General features: G+C 44.5%; 1 protein-coding gene across 1 annotated transcript in view; it reads right to left on the bottom strand.

The window, feature by feature from the left end:
* Positions 1–11,375, bottom strand: part of CCNYL1 (cyclin Y like 1) — a 54,365-nt gene extending 42,990 nt beyond the window's left edge. The window contains 1 exon segment of the mRNA XM_038421560.2: positions 10,981–11,375. Within this exon segment, the coding sequence (XP_038277488.1) occupies positions 10,981–11,191 (211 nt within the window). The 5' untranslated portion in view covers positions 11,192–11,375.
* Between the last annotated feature and the right edge of the window lie 2,646 nt (positions 11,376–14,021).

Here is a 14,021-nt window from a genome sequence, read left to right as displayed (position 1 = left end):
GGGGTGTGCTATAGACCTCCGGGATCTAATTTGGATATGGATAGAGCCCTTTTTAATGTTTTTAATAAAGTAAATACTAATGGAAACTGCATGATCCTGGGAGACTTGAACTTCCCAGATATAGACTGGAGGACCAGTGCTAGTAATAATAATAGTATTCAGATTTTCCTAGATGCGATAGCTGATGGATTCCTTCATCAAGTAGTTGCTGAACCGACTAGAGGGGATGCCATTTTAGATTTAATTTTGGTGAGTAGCGAGGACCTCATAGAAGAAATGGTTGAGGGGATAATCTTGGCTCAAGTGATCATGAGCTAATTCAGTTCAAACTAAATGGAAGGATTAACAAAAATAAATCTGCAACTAGGGTTTTTGATTTCAAAAGGGCTGACTTTCAAAAATTAAGGAAATTAGTTAGGGAAGTGGATTGGACTGAAGAATTTATGGATCTAAAGGTAGTTGAGGCCTGGGATTACTTTAAATCAAAACTGCAGAAGCTATCGGAAGCCTGTATCCCAAGAAAGGGGAAAAAAATTCATAGGAAGGAGTTGTAGACCAAGCTGGATGAGCAAGCATCTTAGAGAGGTGATTATGAAGAAGCAGAAAGCATACAGGGAGTGGAAGATGGGAGGGATCAGCAAGGAAAGCTACCTAATTGAGGTCAGAAGATGTAGGGATAAAGTGAGAGAGGCTAAAAGTCGAGTAGAGTTGGACCTTGCAAAGGGAATTAAAACCAATAGTAAAAGGTTCTATAGCCATATAAAGAAGAAGAAAACTAAGAAGGAAGAAGTGGGTCCGCTTAACACTGAGGATGGAGCGGAGGTTAAAGATAATCTAGGCATGGCCCAATATCTAAACAAATACTTTGCCTCAGTCTTTAATAAGGCTAAAGAGGATCTTGGGGATAATGGTAGCATGACAAATGGGAAGGAGGATATAGAGGTAGATATTACCATATCAGAGGTAGAAGCGAAACTGAAACAGCTTAATGGGACTAAATCGGGGGGCCCAGATAATCTTCATCCAAGAATATTAAAGGAATTGGCACCTGAAATTGCAAGCCCATTAGCAAGAACTGTTAATGAATCTGTAAACTCAGGAATAGTACCAAATGATTGGAGAATTGCTAATATAGTTCCTATTTTTAAGAAAGGAAAAAAAAAGTGATCCGGGTAACTACAGGCCAGTTAGTTTGACATCTGTAGTATGCAAGGTCCTGGAAAAAATTTTGAAGGAGAAATTAGTTAAGGACATTGAAGTCAATGATAAATGGGACAAAATACAACGTGGTTTTACAAAAGGCAGATCGTGCCAAACCAACCTAATCTCCTTTTTTGAAAAAGTAACAGATTTTTTTAGATAAAGGAAATGCAGTGGATCTAGTTTACCTAGATTTCAGTAAGGCATTTGATACCGTGCCACATGGGGAATTATTAGTTAAATTGGAGAAGATGGGGATCAATATGAACATCAAAAGGTGGATAAGGAATTGGTTAAAGGGGAGACTACAATGGGTCCTACTGAAAGGCGAACTGTCAGGTTGGAGGGAGGTTACCAGTGGAGTTCCTCAGGGATCGGTTTTGGGACCAATCTGATTTAATCTTTTTATTACTGACCTTGGCACAAAAAGTGGGCGTGTGCTAATAAAGTTTGCAGATGATACAAAGCTGGGAGGTATTGCCAATTCGGAGAAGGATCGGGATATTATACAGGAGGATCTGGATGACCTTGTAAACTGGAGTAATAGTAATAGGATGAAATTTAATAGTGAGAAGTGTAAGGTTATGCATTTAGGGATTAATAACAAGAATTTTAGTTATAAGTCGGGGACGCATCAATTAGAAGTAACTGAAGAGGAGAAGGACCTTGGAGTATTGGTTGATCATAGGATGACTATGAGCTGCCAATGTGATATGGCTGTGAAAAAAGCTAATGCGGTTTTGGGATGCATCAGGAGAGGCATTTCCAGTAGGGATAAGGAGGTTTTAGTACCGTTATACAAGGCACTGGTGAGACCTCACCTAGAATACTGTGTGCAGTTCTGGTCTCCCATGTTTAAAAAAGGATGAATTCAAACTGGAGCAGGTACAGAGAAGGGCTACTAGGATGATCAGAGGAATGGAAAACTTGTCTTATGAAAGGAGACTTAAGGAGCTTGGCTTGTTTAGCCTAACTAAAAGAAGGTTGAGGGGAGATATGATTGCTCTCTATAAATATATCAGAGGGATAAATATAGGAGAGGGAGAGGAATTATTTAAGCTCAGCACCAATGTGGACACAAGAACAAATGGGTATAAACTGGCCACCAGGAAGTTTAGACTTGAAATCAGACGAAGATTTTTAACCATCAGAGGAGTGAAGTTTTGGAATAACCTTCCAAGGGAAGCAGTGGGGGCAAAAGATCTATCTGGTTTTAAGATTCTACTCGATAAGTTTATGGAGGAGATGGTATGATGGGATAATGGGATTTTGGTAAGTAATTGATCTTTAAATATTCAGGGTAAATAGGCCAAATCCTCTGAGATGGGATATTAGATGGATGGGATCTGATTTACTATAGAAAATTCTTTCCTGGGTATCTGGCTGGTGAATCTTGCCCATGTGCTCAGGGTTTAGCTGATTGCCATATTTGGGGTCGGGAAGGAATTTTCCTCCAGGGCAGATTGGAGAGGCCCTGGAGGTTTTTTTGCCTTCCTCTGTAGCATGGGGCATGGTTGACTGGAGGGAGGCTTCTCTGCTCCTTGAAGTCTTTGAACCATGATTTAAGGACTTCAATAGCTCAGACATGGGTGAGGTTTTTCATAGGAGTGGGTGGGTGACATTCTGTGGCCTGCGCTGTGCAGGAGGTCGGACTAGATGATCAGAATGGTCCCTTCTGACCTTAGTATCTATGAATCTATAAGTTGCCTTTCCATATGAACTACACTTGGCTTTTTATGAACTGGAACTGTAGATACAAGCCACAGACTGATTAACATATCATATAAGATACCCTGTTTACGGAATTATTTGCAGAATTTAATGTAGGAAAAAATGGAGAGGAGAACAAAAGATGCTTTGGTTACTAGTATCATCTAAGCATGGAAGAAATAATCTAAGCATTGAAGAAATAAAATGGGTACACAACACTGGCATTTTTCTTCATGTCAACTACTACGTGGATACAGTACCTTCATGGGGAAGACATTTCAATCCACCCTCTCACCTCCATCTACCCAATGGGAACTCATCAAGTTGACCACTGATCAGGTGTTGACTACAATAGAACCTCAGAGTTAGGAATACCTTGGAAAGGGAGGTTATTCATAACTGACATGTTTAACTCTGAACAAAACGTTATGTTTTTTTTCAAAAGATTACAACTGAACCTTGACTTAATACAGTTTTGAAACTTTACTGTTCAGAAGAAAAATGTTGCTTTCCCTTTTTATCCCCAGTAGTTTACATTTAAAACAGTACTATACTGTATCTGCTGCTGCGTAATTGTGTACTTCCAGGTCCAAATGAGGTGTGTGGTTGATTGGTCAGTTCGTAACTCTGGTGTCCGTAACATTGAGGTTCTACTGTACCTACCACCAGGAAGATACATTTTAGGTAGTGTAGGGCATCAAGAATTGAGCCAACATGCTGCAGGTGTGTGAGAACATGTTATACCATCTGTAATTCTGGGAAAAATAGAAGATCACAAGAGGGAGAGATTAAAGAGAAGAGCAAGAAGGATAAAACCCAGAATGCAAACAGGACAGCAAGCCTGAATAGCACAAAATGGACAACACAAAAAACAAAACCAAAAGAGATTGTGATTGTGTCAAGCAAAGCTTGTCTTCCACTAGCAACTTCATCTTTTACTTCAGCAGACAACTGAATGCACCAGTTCTTTCACTACTGATCTTCAAACACAATGAGCCACAAAAGACGACACAGTATAAGCTGGTTAAGCCTTTGATGCCAGCAGTTGCCAGCATGGGGAAAAACTGACTCCTTGAATCAAAGGATATTTTTGATTTAGCTTGCAAACTATTTTACTAAGATCAAAAAGAGCAAAACACCCACACGCTTTAGGCTATCTGACATGTTATGCTATAAAATGGAATAGTGCTTAGAAATTTGAAATGAAGATTTGCGAAAAGACCATAGTTAGTAAATGTATTATTGCACTGTATATTCATCACTGAATAGATAACTAAGAAAAAACAAAAAGAAAAGAGTACTTGTGGCACCTTAGAGACTAACAAATTTATTAGAGCAGGAAGAGTCTTTCCAGATTATGCCTTCCTCTAGCTAGGGAACGGCTTCTGCGCTCCTCTGGAGAGGCTTCATCTTTTGAATGGGCCTTTAACTAGTTAGATAAATTATACTAATACTGACAAAAGGGAAGAAAATAGGATGGCATGTTTATCAAAGCAAGAACCAAGTACTGTGCTGTATTCCAGTAGTAAGGTTCTCATCCTAGACAGATAGACTTCACTTCTCTCTTCCCTGCACTATGCTTTTTCATTCTTTGTTAGCCCTGATCTTCATCTTAACCTTAAGTGGTTATTTCACCCCACCTGGTGCCTCTCCTGATCTTGCCTGGTTCTCTTCCCCATTCCTGGTTATCCCAGTTCTTAGTTCAACCCAGTACTGTTATCTCAGATCTACTTCTCATTTCTCTTCCTTTTCTGTTCAGCTTCCTCTGTTCCCCATATATATCCTCCAAAAGTGCTTTTAAGAAGTCAACACTGACTTGTTTGGAATTCAGATTTGATACATGTAGCATTTCTCACACGGATTTGATTCATGTAATGCAAGTAGTGCTATTAACGATCCTTGCTGGGACAGTGCAAGGACATACTGTCCTCCCTAGGAGTACACAAATCAATTGATCTCAGATCAGGACCTTAAGCCATCAGCCTGCAATAAATACAGAAACTTCTTTTTAAATGACTAAATTTAATGAGTATTCATATTGAAGTCCAATGAGCCACACCACCACCAGGCTCCATTGCAAACAGGTTAACAGTGCTAAGCCTCAGGTATTAGCTGTCAAGTTCCTGTTGCCACTGAAACATTCAATTTCAGCAAAATAAAGGCAAGAGTGTTAAAGTGTGGATTTAAAGTGTAATCCCTGCTTTACTGTCATCGTCCCCGCAAACAGCACTTCAGAGAGAATTCTGTTTAAGCCAGAAATTGAGCAAGATGTCTCTACTGTCACTTTCAGACACTAGTGTTACCTGTCAGCTCCGTGTTCTTGGGGAACAAGGTCACAGTATCCAACCTGTCTGATTCACAAAGCTTCCCCCCCCCCCGTGGCATCTGCTTGAACCAAAGCTGATCAGAATAAAGACTTACAAAAAGCAACGAAAAGGCAGTGGGAGATACACATAAACCCCTCCGGACAAGGGTGAAAAGGAAACTCCTCTAGATTCATTTGCATCGAAGATGGGACAGGGAGACATCCCTATTAGCATACAGAATGGAGAACAGAGATTCCAAGGCAAGAACCGCACTGAACTATGGGTCTAGGAAAGCACTGCATGATGGGGGACCTCTGCTCCAGATGTTAATGAACCCACACCTGCACACACCCAGTTCAGTAGTTATCAGACCAATTCTAGTAATAAATCCTTTTTTGGTATCCAAAATACTGAAGCTTCCCAATTGCATTGTGAGCTCCCTGGAAGAAATGCCACCCATAGCCAGGAGCAATTAGCTCCTATTGTCTAGCTGAACAAAACAACTTTGGTATACTCCCTTGAGCCATCACTTGACCCATAAACAAATCTAGTGTTCTCCCTGAACCATTGTTCTTTCCCTACAAAAACCCCTACCCATGCTCAAGTAAGTGTTCTGATGCCTGTATCCAACATCTGCATCAATTCCACTGGAACTTCACCTTCTCCTGACTGATCACGTTGGGGGCTCTGCCTGTTTCCAGCACTTCGGATCACCACCACCTGGGAACCCTGATCAATTCAACCTTCACAGAGTGGTGAGAACTCAGCTCTCTCTCTCAGTATAGCCTTCTGACCCTGATTTATGTGATCAGTTATAGTTTTCTAAACCTGACTTTTATAATCAAATTTAAGTTAGATTTAAATATTATAACTGTTTTGTTTGGCTCCCCTCGTATGGTTATTACCTGGCAATAAATAACTTTCACAGTTAAGCTGGTTGCTTCTCTCCCCCCACGTACTCCATGTGGCCGTTTTTTGGCTTCCTCATTCGCTCTGCAGCAACACTCCTCGTACCTAAGCTAAAGATCCCTGCAACACCCAAAAATCCTGTGGAGTTTGCACATCAAGTGGGTTACTACCAGAACAATTGTGACATGAAAGTGGGGATAGGGACGTGCTGAACCTGGGACATATGACGGTGGCAGCTTGGAAGTGCTGCTCAACCCAGCCTGCTCAGGTGAGCTCTATTCCAGTGCAGTGCCCATGGCATGAGGGTGACAGCTTGGAGGTACTGTTCAACCCAGCATACTGTCCAGGGACATATAAGGGTCAGCTTGGGAGAGCTGATTAACCTGGTCCTCTCAAACGCGGTGTGTGCGTGTCTGAGAGCGCATACGTGTGAGATTCTGGGGCTGGAAGAACCCAGCCACGGGGAACCTCGGTCCTGCAGGATAGCTCCATTGGTAGGGAACTTGTAGAAGGGAGAAGTAGCGCTCTGTATGAGAACACAACTGACACAAGCAGTATATTGACAGAATTACAGAACACCCCCCTCCAGCCCTGAGGAGTAACCCTAATAAATGTGTACACCAAAGTAATGGGCAAATCGGTAATACTAGCTGCCTGCTGCGTAATGAATAAGTGAATGTTCTCAAAAAACCTTGAGAACAACTGACAAAAAAAATTGTTGGGATGACCATTACTTCTGTCCCTTGAATTGTTTTAATCATTAGAGAAAGGCAAACTGGCTAATAAGTTCCAACCCAGCAGTTACTAGTACAACTGGAAGCATCCTCAACCATCACATCATTCCTTTCATAAAGCCCTTTTCATGTAAGCCCTTAAATTGCTGGGGCAAATCAACCAATATCAGTAAGGCTGCAATAGTCAAAAGTATGGAACTTGTGTAGTTATAGTGGATGCTTGTATGTCTTGAGTGCCATGTGACAAAGCTAGCATCTTTCAACATCTTGATAAACACAGGTATCTAGTACACAACAGCAACAGTTAAAGTTTGTCATTTTATAGATTGTTAAATTATACTGACACCTGCACAAACCGAACCTTTATGAGAAGCCTTCCTTCAAAACGCTCATTTTTTAAATCTTGCATATTGAGAGTCCTTCATGGTGTGACGTGAACCACTCCAGGATATTACTGTAATTACTGAAATCACATTTTAAAGTTACGCACTCATTTTAGAACTTTAAAAAATACAGTTGTAGTGGTGGCCCACAGTACATCTATTTGCATGACTGTCATTCCAAATTTACCTGGGACAATTCAGTTTTGTTCTGCAGCCTCATAAACAGGAACCAAATATATTCAAGACACACAATAATATTAATAGAGATTGGAAACAGTCAGTGATTTACTGTAATGAAGACTAACTTACCAAAGGCAACATAAAAAAAAAAAAATGAATTAAGAGCAATGTTGTGTGACTAACTATGCCTCTGAAAGTCTCTTATAACATGTCTAATTTGTGCCTATCACAAATTCTAGAATTACGTCCAACCTCAAGATCAAAATTTCCACAACCCCAAAGCCAATCTGTGTTAAATAGCCAATATGTTATCCTTTGATTATACAGGACTGTCATAATAGTCTGCAAACCCAGAAAATTAAATGCTTCCCTTCTCCAAGGCCAATTCTGACATTGGGATGAACTCACAATTAAGCTTACCATAGCTATTCAGCACTGGATCAAAACTGAAGTGATTACGTAGTTGAGAGGTTCAGACAAACACAGCCCTTATTTCTGAGCAGCTTTTTTTAGTTTAGGCATTTTTGCTCAGATTACTAGAATCTTTATTAGAGAATTTAATGTAATTTTATACTCCTACCCAAAAAGAATTAGGAGAGAAATAGTTCATAGATTCCATAACAGTTTCTTGCAAGATTAGAATTTTCCTTTTCCTAAACCGTAAATGTGACTTTTCCCATTGCCACATTACAAAGCTGTCTCAGAGGAAATCTGGCTATTCTATTTAGTTTCATTTCTATAAAAACAGCTGCGCCATATGGTCCTGTGTGCAGAACCACAGATGTTTAAACGTCCCATTTCTGACGGTTTTCTCACACTCCTCTGCAACTAGTTTCTAAATGACTGCCAAAAACGTGTCCCTAAAATTCAGGAAGAATGGAAGACCAATGTTAAATGTTATTGCAGGAATCCTACACGTCAGGTGGCAAACATGCTGTCTCTTTCAAACTGTGTGTATTTTGCATAGCGATGGTTGTTATAATCATGAAGTGGATGCCAAAGTTTTCTTATACAAGTTATACAAGTCAGAAGTTAAAGATGCCAAGCAGAAACTCATGAAACATGAAAGATTGAGCGTAATAGCATTTGAAGTTCACACACACACACACACACACACACACAGAGCAGCACCAGTAAGACATCAGGTGATGTCTAAACAATTCCCACCACAGCATAACCCTGTCAGTTCTTCCTCGGTGGTAGGTGCAGTTGAGAGATTAGAAATTAAACTTATAAGAACAGATTTAACAATTTTATTAAGATGTTAAAATAAAAAAATGGTACAGAGTTTAACCATAGAAGTTCCGGTTATCAGGGAATAATGTACAGATTACCAAGGGGTGCAAAACTTGGTTTAGGATCGGATGGTGTAAGGAACACAATCTGCAATATCCCCAATTGGGGGTAAAATGTTAATGGGTCAAAGTACAGACACTGAGATACGAGGGTATGTTCTTCATATAATGGCTATGTTCAGGCGTGGAGTATAACGAGTGGATACAATGAGGAGGATGGATTTACCCTCATTTGGTGAGATTTAATGTTCAGTGAGTTTATGGTTCCAGTTCATATGGTCCAATGGAAAAAGTCTCTCCATCTCTTTCTCATAGTTGATGCACGATGTCATTCCGGCTCACGCCTCCTGGTACCGTCAGTGACCAGTGATGTATTCGATGTAGATGTCCCTGGACCATCGGATAGTATCTGAGACCATGAAGCGCTGCATGAGCCGTGTGTAGCGTCGACCGATCCCACAGGTCCGCAGCACACACTCGTTGCAGGGGTCCCAGGCATCCAGGGCTCCGACAATCAGGGCATCCATCCGCACCTTGTAGCCCTTTGCTCTCAGGGCGTCCGCCAGGGAGGCGTATTTTTTCAGCTTACGAGCTCGGGCTTCGCGGAAGGCCAGGGTCCTGTTCTCAAAGGAGACTGCGACATTGACGAGGATGATCTTTTTCTGGGCCTCGTCGGTGACTACCACATTAGGTCGCAACTGGCTGTCAGTACTGGGGATGGCGCAGTTCACAGCAACCTCCCCCACGTGCGGTGCAATGGCTTTCACCAGACGGTTCTGGATGGCATTGTGGCACAGCTGCCAGGCTCTGAAGTGAGGCTTGCAACTGCACAAGACATGGGGCAGGGTCTCGTTGGAGTAGCCGCACTTCCTGCAACGCTTGACTCGTTACAGAATTATGTTCACAAGCACACCCAAGTTTGCTGTTCAGATTGCAATTAAACTTCTGGCATCCCTAAGCCAATGGGGAAGTAAGTGTAGAACCACAAGAACTATGTGAAAATGGACTTTCAGTGCAATGTATCTACTGCTGTAATTTAGCTCCCTGTGGGGCTAGTTTATAAATTGTCCTTGTCTCCCAGGGTGGTGTCACATTACATACAATCTTTATAATCCCTTTACTCTCCAACCCTCCTCCTCCTCCTCTCAGCTAAACAAATATTGGGAATGCAGCAACTACTGTCAGCTCCATAAAGGTTATGAAGTTAGTTATGACTCCAAAGTTAAAGGACTATCATCAATATAAAAAACATTTACACCTAAAAGTGTTTTACTTACTGATATTACCACTGGCAGCTAAAATTTAAAGAAAAACTCTTCAGAGATTGCTTGTCTACAGCCAGCGTCACTGTTTTCTCTGTTGAGTTAGCCTTTCCTGCTTTGGTGGGGCTTCCACACACAGTCTAGGAGGAAAATCTTATGAAACCACAAATTTGACTGTGAATTCCAGGTTAAACTGTAGAACTTTTAACTTTTTTTTTTTTTTAAAAAAGACACTGACTAGATTGCAAACAAATAACGTCCCTCTAAGCTCGTCAGCAGTTTTCCATTTTAAGCCTTATTTCTGATCCCCCCTCCCCAAATTCCTTAAGAAAAGTTCTTTGACCTGAAATTTCTCATGTTTAGTTTCAAGCCAAAAATAAATTGTTCTAGAAAACAAAGAAAACCCAGTAATCTGTAAGCATTATAAAATTTAGAAAAACCCAAAGAATCTTTGGTTTCAGCTACATCATGATCTACAGAAGACCATCTAGAGGAGCGGTGCAACACTAACGAAAATGAAGACATGGATGACAGCACGGATCTTCAGAGGGCCTCAAAAGCAATAACATGCCCAAATGAGAAGCTGCTTCAGTCTTTGTCCACCCAAGGGGCAGAAGACTGTATGCTGCATCTAGTCTCCCCGGCACACCCCCTGCAGCCAGGCCATCGATGGGGCAAGGGATGAGAGAGGCACCCCCTGCAAGAGGTGGGTATCCACGGGCACCCATCCCAAAGGAAGCGGGGGGAGGGGGGGCGCCTCCAATAGGGGAGAGAGACATCAGGTAGCAGCATCTCCCCCTCCCACCCCAGTGCCGGGGGCTCCCTCCCGCATTGGGGTGAAGCAGGCTCCATCACACCGCAAGAGGCCCCCCCATCCGAAGGGCGCAACCACAGGCAGCTCCCCTCGCTCTGCCCGGTGCCCCTCTGCATCCCCCAGGCCGCCCGGCCCCACCCTCCGGTCCAGCCCCCGGCGCCGTGCTCCGCCCCCCCGGGCCGCTCACCATCCGGGAACTCCCGGTCGCTGATGTGCTGCAGGTGGGGGCCGCCCCCAGGATCCGAGTCCCCCGGCTCGGCCTCCGCCGCGGCCGCCGCTACCTGATAAGCCTCCGCCCGGCGCTCGGGGCCCGGCGCGGCCCCGCCGCCGCCGCCGCGGGCCCGGCTGAGCTTGGGGCTGGCGTCCGGCGACACGCAGCAGGTGACGGTATTCCCCATGGGGCCCGGCCGGAGCCCCCCGGCCCCGCTGCGCGGCTCCCAGGCGGGGGCCGAGCCGGGCTACGGGCGGGCGCCGCGCCGCATCCCGCCCCGCCACGCACCCGGCCGCTGCCTCAGCTACGGCTCATGGAGCGCGAGCGCCGGAGCCTGCGCCGCCTTCCCAGGAGCCCCGGAGAGAGGCCCCCCCCGCCCGTCACATGATGCCGGGCAGCCAATCCGAGGGCAAGAACGGCCTGGGGGGCCCGCCGGGTCGCGTGACGCCGCGGCTCCGCCCTCTCCCCTCCTCGCTCCGCCCCCTCCGCCCCTCCCACACACGCCGGCCGCTCCCCGGCCTGGGGACGGTTCTGACCTGGCCCTGGCACGTCCCACACGCCTCCGCTGCCCGTGCCGGAGCCCAGCCTGCCAGGCTAGTCCCCGCAACCTCCAGCGAAAGGCCCTGGGCCGGAGCGAGCCAGCCTAGAGGTGAAAGATCCAGCAGAGGGGACGGGCCCAGGCCGCTCCACGTGGTTCCCTTATGGCCCACTGAGGCGGGGCACGTTTTACAACTCATTTTTATGCCGCCTAGTGTGGACGGGGTCTGAGGTGACGTCAACCAAACAAGACCAGTCTACGAGCCTCGCCTGAGCCAGACGTAAAAGCTGTTCAGCTCATCCAGATTGAATAGTTCCCGAGGGTCCGTAGGCGCCTGTATTGCACAGACACGCCTTGTGCGGCTCTCCCCTTCTCCCCGCACGGTAGTAGGCAAGAAGTAGCATGCAGAGGCCCCCCATCAGGGACTGGGGTTCCCTTCGGGGATGCAGTGTACATGCACAACCCGGAAAGGATGGTCCTACCGAGTTTCAAATCTAGGTTCATTTTACGGAAAAATCTATACGTTTAAAATCTTTTGAGTTTTAAACATTTTTAGTGGCTATTCATATATTTATCCCTCAACCGCTAAACCAGGACCCTTAATTATCATAAGTCCAACTGCATGGGAATCAGAAGAAGAGGGCTCTAAATTCATCTAAAGTCACCCTTTTGACATTGTAAGATAAGGTCTACCAAGCTGCTTGGGCTAGAAACAAGTGTTGTATCCCACTAGGGACATGGGATTCCCATGAGAAAATGTATATGCCTTATGGCGATGGTTTGAGAGATAAGGAACCATAAATCCATCACCAGTTCAGGACTGAATATTTCCCATCCTACTTTTAAACCAGTGTGGTTTGGAGGAGAAAACCCCTACAGTTAATGAGGGAAAAAAACCCTACCCTTCCCCAATAAATGTTGGGGGCGGGGGGGTTGTCTGTTTTTTGTAAATAGCAACTATCTGATGGCTGCTCAGAGGTTAGGAATGTTAGATTACACCCTAGGGAAGATGGATTACTAGGCAAGATACCTCATGACACAGTCAAAGTTCATGATAAGTACAACCTATGCATGGCTCTGCAATGTATCACCACAAAAAAATGTATAAATCTAGATCCTGATAAGAATGAAACCACAAAAGATTGAAGAGAATAAGATTTTTGCAGGAATATATTGAAATAAAGGACCCTAGAACACAGGCATTTATCCAAAAATTAGTGGAATTGATATCCGTTTTGTAGCAGTAATCCTAACAACTGAAGGTGCATCTTGCATATATGATTGCATATATAATTTTATATATTTTTGCATGTATAATTTTAGAAACAAGATATCCACCTTATGAAGAGAAGAAGTTATAAATGCTATATGACTAGAGTCCAGCTGAGTTAACAGTGTTATAAATACAGGAACCTATTGATTTATATAGTCCTAGTCTTACATGTGGGTTAAACCCTAATACTTATAAATTATGTTTTTCACCTGCATGCTAGTTCTGCTAAACTTTAGTACCACCTATGTCCATGTAACATGTTGTTAAAGTCTAAAGGCATGTTACCCTAGAGAAATGTGTCATTTCATACAAGAGTGGTTTGGAGTAGACCAGCAGTTTGGGACGGGACCCCAAAGTGAGTCGCAACCCCCTTTGAATGGGGTTGCCAGGGCTGGCTTAGACTTGCTGGGGCCTGGGGCTGAAGTCCAAGCCCCACTGCCCGAGGCTGAAGCCAAAGCCCGAGGGCTTCAGCCCAGGGCGGCACGGCAGGGCTCAGGTTTCAGGCCCCCTGACTACGGGCTGAAGCCCTTGAAATTCAGCTTTGGCCCCCATGCCTAGAGCGGTGGGGCTTGGGCTCCCCCTTTCCCCCCCAGGGCAGTGGGTCTTGGGCAGAGGCGACCCCTGCCTGCCTCAGTACAAGCAACAAATCAGGGGGAATGACCCTGCCCGCCTCCCCCTATGCATCTCCCCTGGGCTTGGGTGGGCTCAGGCTTTGGTCCCCCCTCCTGGGGTCATGAAGTAATTTTTGTTGTCAGAAGGGGATCGTGGCTCAATGAAGTTTGAGAACCACTGGAGTAGCCTTTTAGTGCTTGTGTACACAAAACACTGAGGCTAGGTCTACACTACAGCTTATATTGGCATAATTTATGTCGCTCAGGGGGGTGAATAAATCAGCCCTGCTTGGCGGACCACCTGAAACCTGCTCGCAGACCCCTGGTTGAGAACCACTGATGTAGACAAATCCTAGCCCCCGAGTAACCCCTATGTTTCAATGTGGTCTTAAAGGGCACTTTGCCAAGACTGAGGTTTGGGGATGCAAAAAATCTGTTGCAGGTTAAAACACAGACAACTGAATGAGAGAGGTGAGGAACAGTGGTTAACTAGACTCCAGCCCAGCTGATCATTAGGACTCACCCTATGATAGAGTACCAGTCATAAAAGCCTGATGGATTAGTACAGCTATATAGAGGTAGATGGGAACCAGGG

Source organism: Dermochelys coriacea, chromosome 11 (genome assembly GCF_009764565.3).
Source record: "Dermochelys coriacea isolate rDerCor1 chromosome 11, rDerCor1.pri.v4, whole genome shotgun sequence".
Classification (NCBI taxonomy): Eukaryota; Metazoa; Chordata; order Testudines; family Dermochelyidae; genus Dermochelys; species Dermochelys coriacea.
Note: the sequence above shows the minus strand (reverse complement) of the source record. Positions and strands in the feature narration are given on the sequence as shown.